This window comes from Chiloscyllium punctatum, chromosome 27 (genome assembly GCF_047496795.1).
Source record: "Chiloscyllium punctatum isolate Juve2018m chromosome 27, sChiPun1.3, whole genome shotgun sequence".
In the NCBI taxonomy this organism is placed as follows: Eukaryota; Metazoa; Chordata; class Chondrichthyes; order Orectolobiformes; family Hemiscylliidae; genus Chiloscyllium; species Chiloscyllium punctatum.
In genome coordinates, this window is record NC_092765.1 from 3732326 (window position 1) to 3751113 (window position 18788).

Below are 18788 nucleotides of genomic sequence, written 5' to 3' on the forward strand. Positions count from 1 at the left end.
TTCCCCTAAAACACATGTATGCTACACACCTCAATCCGTTAATGTGTTCCACATTCTTACCATGCTCTGGTTTAAAAAAAAGTTTGTTTCTGAGTTACTTGTTAGATTTTTTAGTGACTATGTTTTACTTATGTAGTAGGAAAGCCAGTGAATTATATTATTTTGCTGTGCTTTAGCTTTGTGGAGTTTTTAAGAGAATCATTGTGTACATTCTACTCATTTATCAATGAACCAAAGGACCTCATCCCAGATGAAGAATTCTGCAATGATTTATTAGGACAAATGTTTTCCAACATGAAGCATAAGAGATGTTACATCTGCATAATCACAGATTATGTGCCAATGTGTTTCTCTTCCATCAGTAATGAAAAAGGAGCACTCTGCAACCACATGCACAATAGTTTTTAAGAGTTCACAATTCAGAAAAGCATGGAAATAAATTAAAGATTAAATTTTATTGATCATTAATGCATTTGTATTTGGTTATTACACTTCACGCTGACGAGGGTTTTGCAATTATCTATGTAATAATAATTTCTGACTAAATGATAATGTCGTTTTTATGAAGTTACTCCAGGGTGACATAAAATGCATCTGTTGCAACTCCACAGTTGTTGTCTTTCATGGACATCAGTATATATCCATCATTTCCCCAGTATGTTGACCAGGAGTTTTTAATTAGCCAGTACGGCTGATCATCCAGTGTTCCGAAACCAACTGCGAGCACAGCATGATTCAAATCTTTCAGGTCATTTCCTGAAAGGCAGAAAGACCATAACTTTAAATCACATCAATGCAGTGACTCCCTCACATTTCTTTTGCACAAAGCCTGTCTCAATTTTTCTTGAGCAAATTGCATAATAACATAACACAAACAAGTATGAATCAGGACATTTTCAAAGTAACCTGAGATGCCATCCATGCAGATAAACTGCAGAGAGCTACCCTGTTTTTCACTGTTTGAGGAACTGTGGCATGTCCTTTTTTCTGGGGTGGAGAGGGCACACACAGAGAAATGGAGACATGGACCAGCTGGTTCATTAGTAAATTGTTCTATCAAAATGGGAAAACATCTGCCAGATATCCAACCAGAGTTATCTTTTTGAGACTCAATCCAAGGAATTGGGAAGTCATTGGTAAGGCCATCAATCAAGATCCTTGTTGTCCCTTAGGTGATTGTGGTGTGACATTTTCTCAACAACTCAATAATTTACTAGGCATTTTCACAGTCAGAGTCCACCATGTTGTTGTGGATGTAGAGTTACGTTTTTTTATTCATTCCAAGGAAGCATTTTTTGCCCATCTAATTGCTGTGGGTCTGGAGTCACATGTAGGCTAGACCAGCTAAGGATGGAAATTCCCTTCCCTAAAGGACATTAATGAACCAAGAAGATATTTCGACAATCAGCAATGAATTTGTGGTCATCATTAGGCTCTTAATTCCGGACTGCCATATAGGCCAGATTGGAAAGGACAGCAAATTTCCTTCCCTTTAAGGATCATTTGGAATTTTACACCAATCCTGTAGTGTAATGGTCACCAATAGTGTGTATAGATTTTTATTTCAGCTTTACTTCATTCACTGAATTTAATTTCTCCAGATGACCTGATTGGATTGAGACTCAATTCTATGGCTTATTTGTCCAAACCTCTGAATTACTAGATCAGTAATGCGAGCATTACACTAATCATTGCTTATTTAATATTAGCATGATACAATAGCATTATTTAAATATTAATATTTCATTTTTTGAATAATTATTTGTCTATTTAAGAATTAATATTGCATTCTATTAAAAGCAAAGTCACCACAGTCCCTCTGACCATAGGGCTGCTGATCCACAGAGCAGATGACTGGTGGTTGAACCTGATGGTAACTATAATCTCACGTTAGGCGAGAGGTTGAGAAGGCATGGTAACATCAGCTGGTGTAGGAATTGAACCCACACAGCTGATATCACCCAACTTTCCAGCCACCTGAGCTAACCAAATTCCCATTTCATGTTAAAAAGCTGAAAGAACTGTGGATGCTGGAAATCAGAAACAAGAGCAGGAATTGCTGGAAAATCTCAGCAGGTCTGACAGCATCTGTGGAGAGAAATCAAAGTTAACGTTTTGGGTCCAGTGACCCTTCTTCAGAACTGAGAGTTTTACTTCAGAGCTCTGAACAAGTGTCATTCGACCAGAAATGTTAACTCTGCTTTCTCTCCACAGATGCTGCCAGATCTGCTCAGATTTTCCAGCAATTTTTGTTTCTATTGCTCCCAATATATACTACTGCTCCCATTTGAAATGATGTTTGCTATTTTTTCTGAATCAAACATTTCAAGCAGTTGCCCCAAAGATGTAATGTTTTTTGATTACCTGGCAGCTGTTTAGAGCTGTTTTCTGTAATTGCTATGATTACAGCAGGGACATTCATTGCAGCAATAGTTAATTATATTCAAATAATAGGGGTTATATTTATTTGACCATTGAAGTTTATTGCAAAGAAAATTCCATTATATTTCCTATCATTAGCACATTATGGACATTAGAAGACTCACCACAATTTGGCTCATAATAGACCCCATTGCTGTAAAACAGAAAGGATTTAGATTCAACATTGATCCCAACAGCAACTGGGCCATTTTTAAAGATGGCCATTTTTAATGCTGCTGTGTCTCCTGAAGTGACCCTGGTGTAACTCTTCAGCTTGGCTGTAAGTGTGGATTGATTATAGTGGCAGAATCCATTCTAGGAATAATTAAAACATCAAAAATAAATAAATAACACATCAAAATATGAGAGGGAACCAGAGAAATAAAACTGAAATCATGACTAAAAATAATCTGGCATTCACTATCTGACTTTACATAGTTAAAAATTATACAACACCAGGTTACAGTCCAACAGGTTTATTTGAAAGTACAAGTTTTTGGAGCACTGCTCCTTCGTCAGGTAGCTACAAGAGTTGACGAAGCAAAGTAATGGGGTTACCTAGAAACAGTCCCTTTTTTGATTTGATTAAGAATGTTCTGTTGCAAGCCCGGTTCATGTGAGAAGATTGGGTGAATTTCCCCAATACAAAAGAGATCATTTACAATGGAGAATTCAAGGATGGTGGAGGATTAGCTCACTGTTAAAGATTGTAATGAGTCAAGCCTGCAAAATGTTCACAGTTGGTGAGTACATGAGTAAAGTCCTTTTCCTTTCCCTCCCAATAAAGTATGAAGTTTTGTCAATTGTTCCATACTCCATCCTTTCAAACAGGAAGGCTGAGAATGGAACTAGCTGATGCACCAAAGGAAGAATTATATTATTGAATTGAGTGGTTGAAATGACAAAATCCAACAGCGAGGGCCGTTTGTGAAGAAAAATACATTCATGAGTTAGATTAGGCAGAAAATGAATATGACACTTCCTTCAAATCCTCTGCTCACTGACAAATTACAGACTTCGACAAAAACTGAGTAATTCAATGACTTAGTCTGTGACAGGCTTGAAATATTATGTTATATTGCTCAATGTCCCTAGGAAACAGACATACACAACTGGTAAATAGTAACTAGAGACAGCATGTTCAATATCCTTGATTTATTTCAAGAATTGACAACTCGTGCCATTGCTTTTGTGCAATGAATTGTTCTGATAGAACCATGCTGCCTGAACAGTGGAGAAAGATGGTTCAATAATTGATAAATATATGAAAGAACAAAGGAAATTGCAAGGTGAGCTTTGGCAGAGAACAGAAGTAAGGGACTAATTGAATAATAAAAATGTTAATTAACTTCTTGTACAGGTCACTTCTACCCCAAAAGAGATTCCAATGATCCAAAAATGTGAATCCTTCTCCCATACACCAGCTCCTCAGCCATGCATTCATCTGCTCTATCCTCCTATTCCTGCCCTCACTAGCTCATAGCACTGAGAGTAATCCAGATATTACTACTCTCAAGGAGCCCCTTTTTAAATCCCTGCCTAGCTCTCTGTAATCTCCCTTCAGAATCTCAACCTTTTCCCTTCCTATGTCATTGGTTCCAATGTTTACAATGACCTCCAGCTGGCCCCTATCTCCGTGAGAACATTCTGCACCCTCTCTGGGACATCCTTGATCCTGGCACCAGAGAAGCAACACACCGTTCTGATTTTTTGCTGCTGGTCCACTACTTTTCATCATTTATATAAATGATTTGGATGTAAGCAGAAGAGGTACAGTTAGTAAGTTTGCAGATGACACCAAAATTGGAGGTGTAGTGGACAGTGAAGAAGGCTACCTCAGATTACAACAGGATCTTGATCAGATGGGCCAATGGGCTGAGAAGTGGCAGATGGAGTTTAATTCAGATAAATGTGAGGTGCTACATTTTGGGAAAGCAAATCTTAGCAGGATTTATACACTTAATGGTAAGGTCCTAGGGAGTTTTGCTGAACAAAGAGACCTTGGAGTGCAGGTTCATAGCTCCTTGAAAGTGGAACCGCAGGTAGATAGGATAGTGAATAAGGCATTTGGTATGTTTCCTTTATTGGTCAGAGTATTGAATACAGGAGTTGGGAGGTCATGTTGTGGCTGTACAGGACATTGGTTAGACCACTGTTGGAATATTGCATGCAATTCTGGTCTACTTCCTATTGGAAAGACATTGTGAAACTTGAAAGGGTTCAGAAAAGATCTACAAGGATGTTGCCAGGGTTGGAGGATTTGAGCTATAGGGAGAAGTTGAACAGGCTGGGGCTGTTTTCCCTGGAACGTCGGAGACAGAGGGGTGACCTTATAGAGGTTTACAAAATTATGAGGGGCATGGATAGGGTAAACAGACAAAGTCTTTTCCCTGGGATCGGGGAGTCCAGAACTAGAGGGCATAGGTTTAGGGTGAGAGGGGAAAGATATAAAAGAGATCTAAGGGGCATCTTTTCATACAGAGGGTGGTACGTGTATGGAATGAGCTGCCAGAGGAAGTGGTGGAGGCTAATACAATTCCAGCATTTAAAAGGCATTTGGATGGGTATATGAATAGGAAGTGTTTGGAGAGATATGGGCTGGGTGCTGGCAAATGGGACTAGATTGAGTTGGGACATCTGGTTGGCATGGGTGGGTTGGACCAAAGACTCTGCTTCTGTGCTGTACATCTCTATGACTCTATGACTTGATAGCTGTTGGGCATGAACAAGAAATTTGCTTTGAGGTTCAACACAATGGCTACAGATTAGAGGCGGAGAGAAAGCTGCTTGTTGGTATCGTGGTTAGTGTCCTTAGCTAGCATATAGAAAGCAGAGCTTCAGTTCGTTGATAGGGAGAGGCTGCTCTCTATAAGACTCTTGTGACGCAGTGAGAGTGTCCCTACCTCTGGGCCAGATAGTTTGGGGTGAAGTCCCATTTTGCCTCAGGTATGTGTCATGTTATGTCTGAACAAGTTGATTAAAACTATCTAGATGCATGAATAGGCCATAGGACTATAAATACCCTGATTAAGACTCACTCACTGAAAAAAAACAAGTGAAGTTTTCAAACACTAGAATTCTCAAAACCCTACAAAGCTGACCCCTATTGTATAGGTTCCAGTTTGTGAATTAAGGGTGAAGAGATGTGAACTTTACAGCCTGGAAAGGAGCTGTCAGAGAAAGCATCTTATAGGAAAGCAAATATACTACTAGTACTCAAAATCTAATAGCTGCATTCCACATTCAATCTGGCAGTATTTGTGAAGCGAGAAGGTTTAATTAGAATCATCGAGATGTACAGCATGGAAACAGACCCTTCAGTCCAACTTGTCCATGCTGATCAGATATCCTAAAGTAATCTAGTCCCATTTGCCAGCACTTGGCCCATATCCCTCTAAACCTTTCCTATTCACTTACCCATCCAGATGCCTTTTAAATGTTGTAATTGTACCAGGCTCTACCACTTCCATTGGCAGCTCATTCCATACATCACCCTCTGCATGAAAATGTTGCCCATTAGGGTCCTTTTAAATCATTCCCCTCTTACCTTAAACCTTTGCCTTCTAGTTCTGGTGCCCCACCTGGGGAAAAGACCTTGTTTATTTATCCTATGAGATTTGCAGGACTATGCCATGAAAATAATTAATTTACTTCAAACACTTGGAGCAACATATTTGTGTTTTACTCACTGATGTAATGTTATTGCCTTGCAATGTTAACTCTGTTTCTCCAGCACTTCCTTTTTATTTCCAATTTTCAGCATGCACATTTTTTCATTTTCGTTTTTGCTAATGTCTTAATCACAAATCAGGCTCCCAATGTTTCCTCTCTTTCTCACAATTTTCAGGGCATTCCATCATGTATTGCACTCAGCTATCCACATAATAAACTTCAGAAATCCAACCAAAGTCTTGTTACTGTAGGTGATGAAAACTTTGTACCAATGTGCCAGTAAACTATATTCAGCCTGTGCCTGATGCAGTCCCTTCTTTTTGCCTGCCATCTTGAAAGGAAACATCCACTGTCCCCAACGTTTTACTTCCTCCAGTGTTATTACTTAAGAAGTCCAAGTGATAGACACATTGAGAGCCCCTTAGCTTAGTCTGAACTACAAACAGATTTTTAAGAATGCTTTAAAACCTCTTGCATTAAAACCATCTGAAGTCTTCTCTTGTCTTTATCAACTTTGCATCTGACTAAACTCCTATGAAGCACCATTGAATAATTGACTACATTAAAGACTTTAATATAAAGGTGTTATTGTGAGGCGGCAAAGAGCTGTCTGGAGACAAAGGCATGAGAAGGTAGGGAAAAGCAATTAGTGCAGAAGATCAATTGCAGAGTTATCATGGTTAATGCAGGACAAAGGTTAGACAATTGAATCTTTGACAAAGCAGTTGCAAGCAACATGAGGATTAACTTTCCTGTCAAGGGGTGGCTGAAATAGAAATTAGATTTAAGAAGGAGTAGAGGGATGTAGACAGTGAGGAATAGGAGCAAATCTAGTCTTGTTTGTGATTAGGACCATGAAAGTGGTGAGGTTGCAGAAGTTAGTAATGCCCAGCTTTGTGAAATTGAGTCAGAGATTATTTTTATGGTGGGACTGGCAAAGTGAGGACATAGGGACGATGAATTAACAGGTGACAGGAGTTGAGATGAAGATTAAAAGCTTAAGGGGAGGATGTTCTTATTGAAGAATTTGAGATGGCGTTGAGTGGGGGGGGGGGGGGTAGATGAGGAAGATGGTAGACCAGAAAGGTAGTAAAAGTGGATCAAGAGACAGATAAGAATGAAATGTTCAGAGCACGGACATGAGGCAGAGGCCCTGGAGGAGATGGCACTGAGGGTGATATAGATAGGGTGAGGCTTGGGTGACACAAGCTGGGAAAAGTCCAGCTAGGTCATAGAGTCATAGAGATGTACAGCACAGAAACAGATCCTTCGATCCAACTTGTCCATGCCGACCAGATATCCCAACCCAATGTAGTCCCACGTGCCAACACCCAGCCCATATCTCTCTGAATCATTCCTATTCATATACCCATCCAGATGCCTTTTAAATGTTGCAATTGTACCAGCCTCCACCACTTCTTCTGGCAGCTCATTGCATACTTGCACCACCCTCTGTGTGAAAAAGTTGCCCCATAGGTCTTGTACAACAAAATATTTGAGTTACTTAAAGGATAAATTTAGGACAATCTCTCCGATACATCGGGATGCCATAGAAGGTGATGCTGACATCTCTTACCAAATACACTTTGCTCAGGACTTCTTCAGCTGAACAATGCATAATGAAAGGGAACAACCAATTAATGGGAAAAACCCTCAGTACAGACCTGTCCCATGTAAGAGCCGTACGATTCTGCATCAGCGATTCCACCATGTTTCATGATCCATTCAAATGTCTGCCATTCCAATCCACCATCACACCCATGATTTCCAAAACCCCAGGTACAATCCATCAACATTTGCTGGGAAAGAGGAACTAAGTTTCCTGTCTGAGATGAAAAGCAAGTGAACTTAGTACAGAAATCATGGTGATGGGGCTGTTCCTTCAAACTGTTTCATCTTGGAAACATGAATTAAACTCTCTGTTCCAGTGAAATCAAAGCAAAATTTCTGCAGATGCTGGAGATCTGAAATAAAAATAGAAAATACTCGGGAAACTCAGCAGGTCTGGCAACATCTGTGGGGAGGAGAAAGTGAGGACTGCAGATGCTGGAGATCAGAGCTGAAAATGTGTTGCTGGAAAAGCACAGCAGGTCAGGCAGCATCCAAGGAACAGGAGAATCGATGTTTCGGGCATAAGGGCTTATGCCCGAAACGTCGATTCTCCTGTTCCTTGAACATCTGTGGGGAGAAAAACAGATATTGTTTTGAATTTCTTCCAAAGAACAGTCATTTCAGGCTTGAAATGTTAACTTTGTGTAGTGAATGGAACAACGTCAAGCAGGTAAACCTCATAGAATATGAGTTCCTTCATTGGGACCATTAATCTGGTCCAATCAGGGAGTCCTGGCTAACAGACATGAATAGGGGTGTCAGGGTCTGTTCACTCTAGGAGCCTGAGCTCCGAGATGGCAGGATCAGTGTCATGAACAATATACGTGTAAATAAAGGGTGACTTGGTGACAGGTCTTTGTGGAGTTATTTCACTCTGTTTCTCTCTCCAAAAATGCTGCCGGATCTGCTGAGTTTTTCCAGCACTTTCTGTTCTTACTTTATTCCAATATCAACTTTAGCAAAACTGAAGTATTGATACTGCTACTAAATTAGTGCACTCTCGACCAGAATTAATGTTTGATTTTCATACAGTACAGTACATATTCATTTACATCTTCTGTCTCTGCACTAGAAGAGGTAGTTGAGAAACGTTTCTTTGTTCTCCTGTTAATTTGAGAAGTATAAAATCATCAGTTCGAATGAGAGGTGAAGTCAAGCAGCTCAAAATTGACTTGAAGGTTTTGTCTTTTAACTGAGAGGTAAAGGTCAGCGGTCTCAGCAACTTTGATGGCGCTAACAGCTTTTGTTTCTATGACTGTGGCAAGGAACTTTTTAATAGTTTCACTAAAACAGGGTATACACATCAAACAGAGCTGATTAATAGTTTCTGAACAATGCGACAGTTAAATTACTAACCTGCCTCTTTTTGCTTCAGTTGATGAGAGGTTTTCAATTCAGCTTTTTCTGTTTAATTTCAGATTTTAATTGTAGTTTTCATTGAAGTATAGCTTGGGCACAGCACAGAAGGAGACAATTCAGCCTATCAAATCTTTGCTAGCTCTCGTCCTGAGCAACTCAGCTAGTGCAATTGTCACACGCTTCCCTGATACCATGCAAATTGTTTCTTTTCAGTTGCTAATCCAATTCCCTTTCAACAAGTTTACCTTTCATTCAGCTTTGAAGGTGTTTGGTTACTCCAGGCAACCATCAACAGTAAGAACACGTTTACTTTCACTGATATTGTTCATTGTCAAAAATGATGTGGAATCCAAAAGTTTTTAAAAAGCTTATTCTGAGTATGTTTCACCTTTAAATGGAGAGACACTTGCAGCACAAGGAATTTGAGATTCATGGTGCATGAATCTGAAATGTTTAGCATTCAGTTGAGTGGATAATAAAGAGGGAAAAAAAACGTTGGCCTATATTTCAAAGGGAATGCAATATAAAAATAAGGAAGTCTTGTTAAAGTTATACAAAGCACTACTCAGACTCTAGCTGGAATACTGTGATCAATTTTGGTTCCCTTATGTAAGGAAAGATATCCTGGCATTCGATGGTTCACTGCCTTGGATTTTCTTATGAAGATAATCATGAGGGGCATGGATAGGATAAATAGACAAAGTATTTTCCCTGGGGTGGGGGAGTCCAGAACTAGAGGGCATAGGTTTAGGGTGAGAGGGGAAAGATATAAAAGAGCCCAAAGGGGCAATTTTTTCACACAGAGGATGGTACGTGTATGGAATGAGCTGCTAGAGGAAGTGGTAGAGGCTGATACAACTACAGCATTTAAAAGGCATCTGGATGGGTACATGAATAGGAAGGATTTAGAGGGATATGGGCCAAGTGCTGGAAAATGGGACTAGATTTATTTAGAATATCTGGTCAGCATAGACAAGTTGGACTGAAGGGTCTGTTTCCATGCTGCACATCTTTATGACTCTATGATTAGCTTGGGCCTATACTCACTGGTGTTTAAAAGAATGAGAGGAAACCCTACCAAAACATACAAGATTCTTAGGAGGCTTGACAGGGGCAATGCAGACAGCATGTTACTCCTTGTGAGAGAGTCTAGGACCAGAGGACGTCATCTCAGAGCAAGGAGTTTTTAGATTAAACTAGATTAGTTGCCCAATTATGACAGATGAGCTAGACTTCCTTCTCTCAGAGGGGAGTGAATCTATGGAATTCTTCACTGGAGAGGGCTGTCGAAGCTAGGTCAATAAGTACACTCAAGGCTAAAGTGTTTGGTGAGGAAGGGAATCTAGGGTTATTGGGGAAAAGGCAACAAAGTGGAGCTGAGGATTATCAGATCAGCCATTTCACATTGAATGCCAGAGTAGACTTGATGGGCTGAATGGCCTAATTCGAGTCCTACGTCTAATGGTCTTTTATTGTTCATTGATCTGCCCTGATATTGGGCGCTGGGGCTGGAGGAGTGTAAGGCAGACACACAGCTTGTTCTTAGTTTGTTACTGATTCCTGTTCAGACTGGAAGTAGGAAATTGTATGAATCGCCCAGGATTTATTTGTGTGCTTACGTTGCAATGCATGTGGCCAGAGGCACACCTGTGATTCCCCACCTGATTTTCCCGAAGTTGGGAATTAAGCAGAGCAAGGTTTGTATCTGTGTTATCCCCACTCTGCACTATTGAATGTCACTGCACTCATGTTCAGAGCTTTGCACTGTTATAAAACACGCTTAAATGCACATCCAGACAGCTGCATTAGCAATCGTTTCAGAAACACACGACTCACCTTGAGATAAAGTGCTCCTTCTATAGCACCAGTTGCTGCAAAACTCCAACAGGAGCCACAAACAGCCTGATCTTTGACAGGGGTCACAGCTCCTGCAATACACAAAGGGTTTAAATTAAGATCCATGAACATTTCTCCAAATAAGTTTGGTCATTTAAAATAGACTTAAGCCATAGGAGAAAATGCTGGAAAATCTCAGCAGGTCTGGCAGCATCTGTAAGGAGAGAAAAGAGCTGATGTTTCGAATCTAGCTGACCCTTTGTCAAAGCTTCATGCTCTCGTCCTGACGTGGAAAAATTCATAAACTTCGCTTCCAGTTTCCATCCCTCCATCACCTTCACCTGGTCCATCTCCGACACTTGCCTTCCTTTCCTTGACCTTTCTGTCTCCATTTCGGGCAATAGTCTATCCACTAATATCCATTACAAGCCCACTGACTCCCACAGCTATCCGGACGACAGCTCTTCTCACCCTACGTCCTAAGGACTCTATCTCTTTCTCTCAGTTCCTTCGCCTCCGCCACATTTGTTCCGATGAGGCCACTTTCCAAAATGGTTTCCCACCTACAGTTGTTGACAGGGCTCTCGACAGCGTGCGATCCATCTCCCACGCCACGATCTTCACCCCCTCCCTCCACTCCCAGAACAAGGATAGGGTCCCTCTTGTTCTCACCTTTCACTCCACCAGCCTTCACATGCAAAGAATAATCCTTCACCATTTTCGCCAACTCCAACACGACACCACCACTAAATACACCTTCCCTTCCCTCCCCCTGTCTACATTCCGCAGAGATCGTTCCCTCCAGGACAATCTAGTCCACTCCTCCATCACACCTAACACCCCTCCCATCACACACGGCACCTTCCCATCACACCTAACACCTCTCCCATCACACACGGCACCTTCCCATCACACCTAACACCTCTCTCATCACATACGGCACATGCAATCGCAGAAGGTGCAACACAATAGACAATAGGTGCAGAAGTAGGCCATTCTGCCCTTCAAGCCTGCACCACCATTTATTATGATCATGGCTGATCATTCTCAATCAGTATTCTGTTCCTGCCTTATCTCCATAACTGTTGATTCCACTATACTTGAGAGCTCTATCAACCTCTTTCTTAAATGAATCCAGAGTCTGGGCCGCCACTGCCTTCTGGGGCAGAGCATTCCACACACCTACCACTCTCTGGGTGAAGAAGTTTCTCCTCATCTCTGTCCTAAATGGCCTACTCCTTGTTTTTAAGCTGTCTCCTCTGGTTCGGCACTCACCCATCAGCGGAAACATCCTTTAATAATCTTATACATCTCAATCAGATCCCCTCTCAGTCTTCTAAACTCAAGGGTATACAAGCTCAGTCGCTCCAATCTTTCAACATAAGAGAGTACCGCCATTCCAGGAATTGACCTCGTGAACCTACTCTGCACTCCCTCAATAGCCAGAATGTCTTTCCTCAAATTTGGAGACCAGAACTGCACACAATATTCCAGGTGCGGTCTCACCAGGGCCCTGTACAGCTGCAGAAGAATCTCTTTGCTTCTATACTCAATCCCTCTTGTTATGAAGGCCAGCATGCTATTAGCCTTCTTCACTACCTGCTGTACCTGCATGCTTACCTTCATTGACTGGTGTACAAGAACACCCAGATCTCTTTGTACTGCCCCTTAACCTAACTTGACTCCATTTAGGTAGCAATCTGCCTTCCTGTTCTTGCCACCAAAGTGGATAACCATACATTTATCCACATTAAACTGCATCTGCCATGCATCTGTCCACTCACCTAACCTGTCCAGGTCACCCTGTAATCTCCTAACATCCTCCTCACATTTCACCCTGCCACCTAGCTTTGTATCATCAGCAAATTTGCTAATGTTACTATTAATACCATCTTCTATATCATTAATATATATTGTAAAACGCTACAGTCCCAGCACTGATCCCTGCAGTACCCCACTGGTCACTGCCTGTCATTCCGAAAGGGAGCCCTTTATCATTACTCTTTGGTTCCTGTCAGCCAACCAATTTTCAATCCAAGTCAGTACTTTGCCCCTAATACCATGTGCCCTAATTTTGCTCACTAACCTCCTATGTGGGACTTTATCAAAGGTTTTCTGAAAGTCCAGATACACTACATTCACTGGATTATCCCTTGTCCATCTTCAGAGTTACATCCTCAAAAAATTCTAGAAGATTAGTCAAGCATGATTTCCCCTTCATAAATCCATGCTGACTCTGACCTATCCTGTTGCTGCTATCCAGATATGTCATAATTTCATCCTTTATAATAGACTCCAGCATCTTTCCCACCACTGAGGTCAGACTAACTGGTCTATAATTTCCTGCTTTCTCTCTCGCTCCTGCCCCTTTACCTCTTCCATGCTCACCATCCAAGGCCCCAAACACTCATTTCAGACGAAGCAGCGTTTCACTTGTACCCCTTTCAATTTGGTCAATTGCATTCGTTGCTCCCAATGTTGTCTCCTCTATGTCGGAGAGACAAAACGCCGACTGGGTGATCGCTTTGCTGAGCACCTTCAGTCTGTACGCAATCAGGTCCCGGACCTTCCCATTGTTTGCCACTTCAACACACAATCCTGCTCCCACGCCCACATGTCTGTCCTGGGCCTGCTGCAATGTTCCAGTGAAGCTCAACGCAAACTGGAGGAACAGCATCTCATCTTCCGACTAGGCCCATTACAGCCTGCTGGTCTCAACATTGAATTCAACAACTTCAGATGATTATCCCATCTCAACCGCTCTGCTTTCATTCTGCTCCATAATTTTATTTCATTTACTTTATTTATCTTTTTTATAATTTTTTCAATGTTCGTACTTCTTATTTCTTGATTGTCTCTCTTTCTCTCACTCCCCACTCTCTCATCACATTTTTCCTCTCCTCTTCCCCCTTTGCTACCCTTCTCCCCTGAGCTTTGATGAAGGGTCAGTTAGACTCGAAACATCAGCTGTTTTCTCTCCTTACAGATGCTGCCAGACCTGCTGAGATTTTCCAGGATTTTCGCTTTTGGTTTCAGATTCCAGCATCCGCAGTAATTTGCTTTTATTAAGATCACAATGGTTTTGAGGCTATGGATGCCAATGAAAATGTAGAAATATAGGAAGTAGGAGCAGGAGTAGGCCATTTGGCCTTTTGAGCTTGCTTTGCCATTCAATATGATCATGGCTGATAATCCTACTCAGCCCCCTGTTCCTGCTTTCTTTCCCACACCCTTTGATTCCTCAAGATGGAGGACGGGAAAAATTTCTGGCTGTAAGAACTGCTTCTATTTTTGAGGTATCTTAGGTGCTGGAAGTGACTTCCTCGTATTCCAGGAGCAGCAATTACTGTTTTATATGTTTTTGCATTGTTTTGGAACTTTGGAAAAATAAGTCAAAACAAGTTTTAAAAGGGAGAAGAGCAGACAAAGGAAGCACATGGTGAGGACAGTGCAGGAGAGAGAGAGAGAGAGACAGAGAGAGAGAGAGAGAGAGAGCCTGCACAGTTACCGCCTTTGCTGTTTTTGAATTCATGTATCGCTGGAGATCGGAGTGCATCTGGGAAAATTAACAAACAGTGAAATTCAGAACTAATCTTGGAGGAATCGGTTTGGGCGAAGTTCACAACACAGAATCAGATAAGTTAATTGTTGTTTAGGTCTGTCCAAGTGAAAGGCTGTATTAGTGAGTACAGTGGGTTCTTTCTTGATTATATGTTTTTGGAGATAAGTCTCTTAATTAACTTAAAATATAAACCACAGCTATTAATTTAACAGGTGCAGTATATTGTACAGGAATAAGACGGTGTTATTTTCTGGGTCTGTAGATTGTGAAGGAGCAAAAATGGCCTTTGCAGTGATATGTACTTCTTGTCAGATGTGGGAGTTTCAAGAGAGTTTAAGGGTTACTGCGAATTATATCTGCCTTAAATGCTGTTGGATGTGAATCTTATCAGATCGAGTGGATCGGTTGGTGAGACAGATAGAAGCGATGAGCAATTTGCAACAGCAACAGTATGTGATGGATGGCAGTTATAGGAAGGGGGGAAGTCTCAGATACAGTCACATAGATGGGTTAACTCCAGGAATGGTAAGAGAGGTAGGCACCTAGGGCAGGAGTCTTTTGTGGGTTTGCCCATTTCAAACAGGTATGCAGTTTTGGAAAATGTAGGGGGTGATGGATTCTCAGGGGAACATAGCACGAACAGCCAAGTTTCTGATATTGAGACTGGCTCTAATGCAACGAGGGGTACGTCGGGTTCCAAGAGATCAATTGTGTTAGGGGATTCTGTAGTCCAAGGTACAGACAGATGTTTCTGTGGTCAGCAGCGAAAAATCAGAATGGTGTGTTGTTTCCCTGGTGCCAGGATCAAGGATGTCTCAGAGAGGGTGCAGAATGTTCTCACGGGGGAGAGGGGCCAGCATGAGGTCATTATAAACATTGGAACCAACGACATAGGAAGAGAAAAGGTTGAGATTCTGAAGGGAGATTACAGAGAGGCAGAAATTTAAAAAGGAGGTCCTCAAGGGTAGTAATATCTGGATTACTCCCAGTGCTACGAGCTAGTGAGGGCAGGAATAGGAGAATAGAGCAGATGAATGCATGGCTGAGGAGCTGGTGTATGGGAGAAAGATTCACATTTTTGGATCATTGGAATCTCTTTTGGGGTAGAAGTGACCTGTACAAGAAGGACGGATTGCACCTAAATTAGAAGGGGACTAATATACTGGCAGGGAAATTTGCTAAAGCTGCTTGGGAGGATTTAACCTAATACATTGGGACCCAGGGAGATAGTGAGGAAAGAGATCAATCTGAGACTGGTACAGTTGAGAACAGAAGTGAGTCAAACAGTCAGGGCAGGCAGAGACAAGGTAGGACTGATAAATTAAACTGCATTTATTTCAATGCAAGGGGCCTAACAAGGAAGGCAGATGAACTCAGGGCATGGTTAGGAACATGGGACTGGGATATCATAGCAATTACAGAAACATGGCTCAGGGATGGGCAGAACTGGCAGCTTAATGTTCCAGGATACAAATGCGACAGGAAGGATAGAAAGGGAGGCAAGAGAGGAGGGGGAGTGGCATTTTTGATAAGGGATAGCATTACAGCTGTGCTGAGGGAGGATATTCCTAGGAATACATCCAGAGAAGTTATTTGGGTGGAACTGAGAAATAAGAAAGGGATGATCACCTTATTGGAATTGTATTATAGACCCCTTAATAGTCAGAGAGAAATTGAGAAACAAACTTGTAAGGAGATCTCAGCTATCTGTAAGACTAATAGGGTAGTTATGGCAGGGGATTTTAATGTTCCAAATGTCGACTGGGACTGCCATAGTGTTAAGGGTTTAGATGGAGAGGAATTTGTTAAGTGTGTACAAGACAATTTTCTGATTCAGTATGTGGATGTACCTACTAGAGAAGGTGCAAAACTTGACCTACTCTTGGGAAATAAGGCAGGGCAGGTGACTGAGGTGTCAGTGGGGGAGCACTTTGGGGCCAGCAAACATAATTCTGTTCGTTTTAAAATAGTGATGGAAAAGTATAGACCAGATCTAAAAGTTGAAGTTCTAAATTGGAGAAAGGCCAATTTTGATGGTATTAGGCAAGAACTTTCAAAAGCTGATTGGAGGCAGATGTTCGCAGGTAAAGGGACGGCTGGAAAATGGGAAGCCTTCAGAAATGAGATAACAAGAATTCAGAGAAAGTATATCCTGTCAGTGTGAAAGGGAAGGCTGGTAGGTATAGGGAATGCTGGATGACTAAAGAAATTGAGGGTTTGGTGAACAAAAAGAAGGAAGCATATGTCAGGTATAGACAGGATAGATCGAGTGAATCCTTAGAAGAGGAGAAAGGAAAAAGGAGTATACTTAAGAGGGAAATCAGGAAGGCAAAAAGGGGACATGAGATAGCTTTGGCAAATAGAATTAAGGAGAATCCAAAGGGTTTTTACAAATATACTAAGGACAAAATAACTGGGGAGAGAATAGGGCCCGTCAAAGATCAGCAAGGTGGCCTTTGTGTGGAGCCACAGAAAATGGGGGAGATACTAAATGAATATTTTGCATCAGTATTTACTGTGGAAAAGGATATGGAAGATATAGACTGTAGGGAAATAGATGGTGACATCTTGCAAAATGTCAGATTACAGAGGAGGAAGTGCTGAATGTCTTGAAACGGTTAAAGGTGGATAAATCCCCAGGACCTGATCGGGTGTACCCGAGAACTCTGTGGGAAGCTAGAGAAGTGTTTACTGGGCCTCTTGCTGAGATATTTGTATCATCAATAGTCACAGGTGAGGTGCCGGAAGACTGGAGGTTGGCTAATGTGGTGCCACTGTTTGAAAAGGGCGTAAAGAAAAGCCAGAGAACTATAGACCAGTGAGCCTAACCGCGGTGGTGGGCAAGTTGTTGGAGGGAATCCTGAGGGACAGGATGTACAAGTATTTGGAAAGGCAAGGACTGATTAGGGATAGTCAACATGGCTTCATGCATGGGAAATCATGTCTCACAAACTTGATTGAGTTTTTTTGAAGAAGTAACAAAGATGATTGATGAGGGCAGAGCAGTAGATGTGATCTATATGGACTTCAGTAAGGCATTCGACAAGGTTCCCCATGGGAGACTGATTAGCAAGGTTAGATCTCATGGAATACAGGGAGAACTAGTCATTTCGATACAGAACTGGCTCAAAGGTAGAAGACAGAGGGTGGTGGTGGAGGGTTGATTTCAGACTGGAGGCTTGTGACCAGTGGAGTGCCACAAGGATCGGTGCTGGGTCTTCTACTTTTTGTCATTTATATAAATGATTTAGATGCGAGCATAAGAGGTACAGTTAGTAAGTTTGCAGATGACACCAAAATTGGAAGTGTAGTGGACAGCGAAGAGGGTTACCTCAGATTACAACAGGATCTGGACCAGATGGGCCAATGGGCTGAGAAGTGGCAGATGGAATTTAATTCAGATAAATGCAAGGTGCTGCATTTTGGGAAAGCAAATCTTAGCAGGACTTATACACTTAATGGTAAGGACCTAGGGTGTGTTGCTGAACAAAGAGACCTTGGAGTGCAGGTTCATAGTTCCTTGAAAGTGGAGTCGCAGGTAAATAGGATAGCGAAGAAGGCGTTTGGTATGCTTTCCTTTATTGGTCAGAGTATTGTGTACAGGAGTTGGGAGGTCATGTTGCAGCTGTACAGGACATTGGGTAGGCCACTGTTGGAATATTGCATGCAATTCTGGTCTCCTTCCTATCAGAAAGATGTTGTGAAACTTGAAAGGGTTCAGAAAAGATTTACAAGGATGTTGCCTGAGTTGGAGGATCTGAGCTACAGGGAGAGACTGAACAGGCTGGGGCTGTTTTCTCTGGAGTGTCGGAGGCTGAGGGGTGACCTTGTAGAGGTTTACAAAATCATGAGGGGCATGGATAGGATAAATAGGCAAAGTCTTTTCCCTGGGGTCGGGGAGTCCAGAAATAGAGGGCATAGGTTTAGGGTGAGAGGGGAAAAGTATAAAAGAGACCTAAGGGGCAACGTTTTCACGCAGAGTACGTGTATGGAATGAGCTGCCAGAGGATGTGGTGGAGGCTGGTATAATTGCAACATTTTAGAGGCACTTAGATGGGTATATGAATAGGAAGGGTTTGGAGGGATATGGACTGTGTGCTGGCAGGTGGGACTAGATTGGGTTGGGATATCTAGTCGGCATAGACGGGTTGGACCGAAGGGTCTGTTTCCATGCTGTATATCTCTATGACTCTATGACTCTATAACTAAATCAAACTCCTTCTTGAAACCATTCAATATTTGACCTGAACTACTTTGTGGCAGAGAATTCCAGACCCACCACTCTCTAGCTGAAGACATTTCTCCTCATCTCAGTCCTAACAGGCCT

At 41.9% G+C, this 18788-nt stretch overlaps 1 protein-coding gene across 1 annotated transcript in view; it reads right to left on the bottom strand.

The window, feature by feature from the left end:
* Window positions 1–424: 424 nt before the first annotated feature.
* Window positions 425–18788, bottom strand: part of LOC140453276 (digestive cysteine proteinase 2-like) — a 41392-nt gene continuing 23028 nt past the window's right edge. The window contains exons 8-11 of the mRNA XM_072547830.1: window positions 10900–10991; window positions 7758–7919; window positions 2547–2736; window positions 425–756 (exon numbers count right to left, since the gene is read on the bottom strand). Of these exons, the coding sequence (XP_072403931.1) occupies window positions 569–756; window positions 2547–2736; window positions 7758–7919; window positions 10900–10991 (632 nt within the window). The 3' untranslated portion in view covers window positions 425–568. The remainder of the gene's footprint in view (window positions 757–2546; window positions 2737–7757; window positions 7920–10899; window positions 10992–18788) is intronic.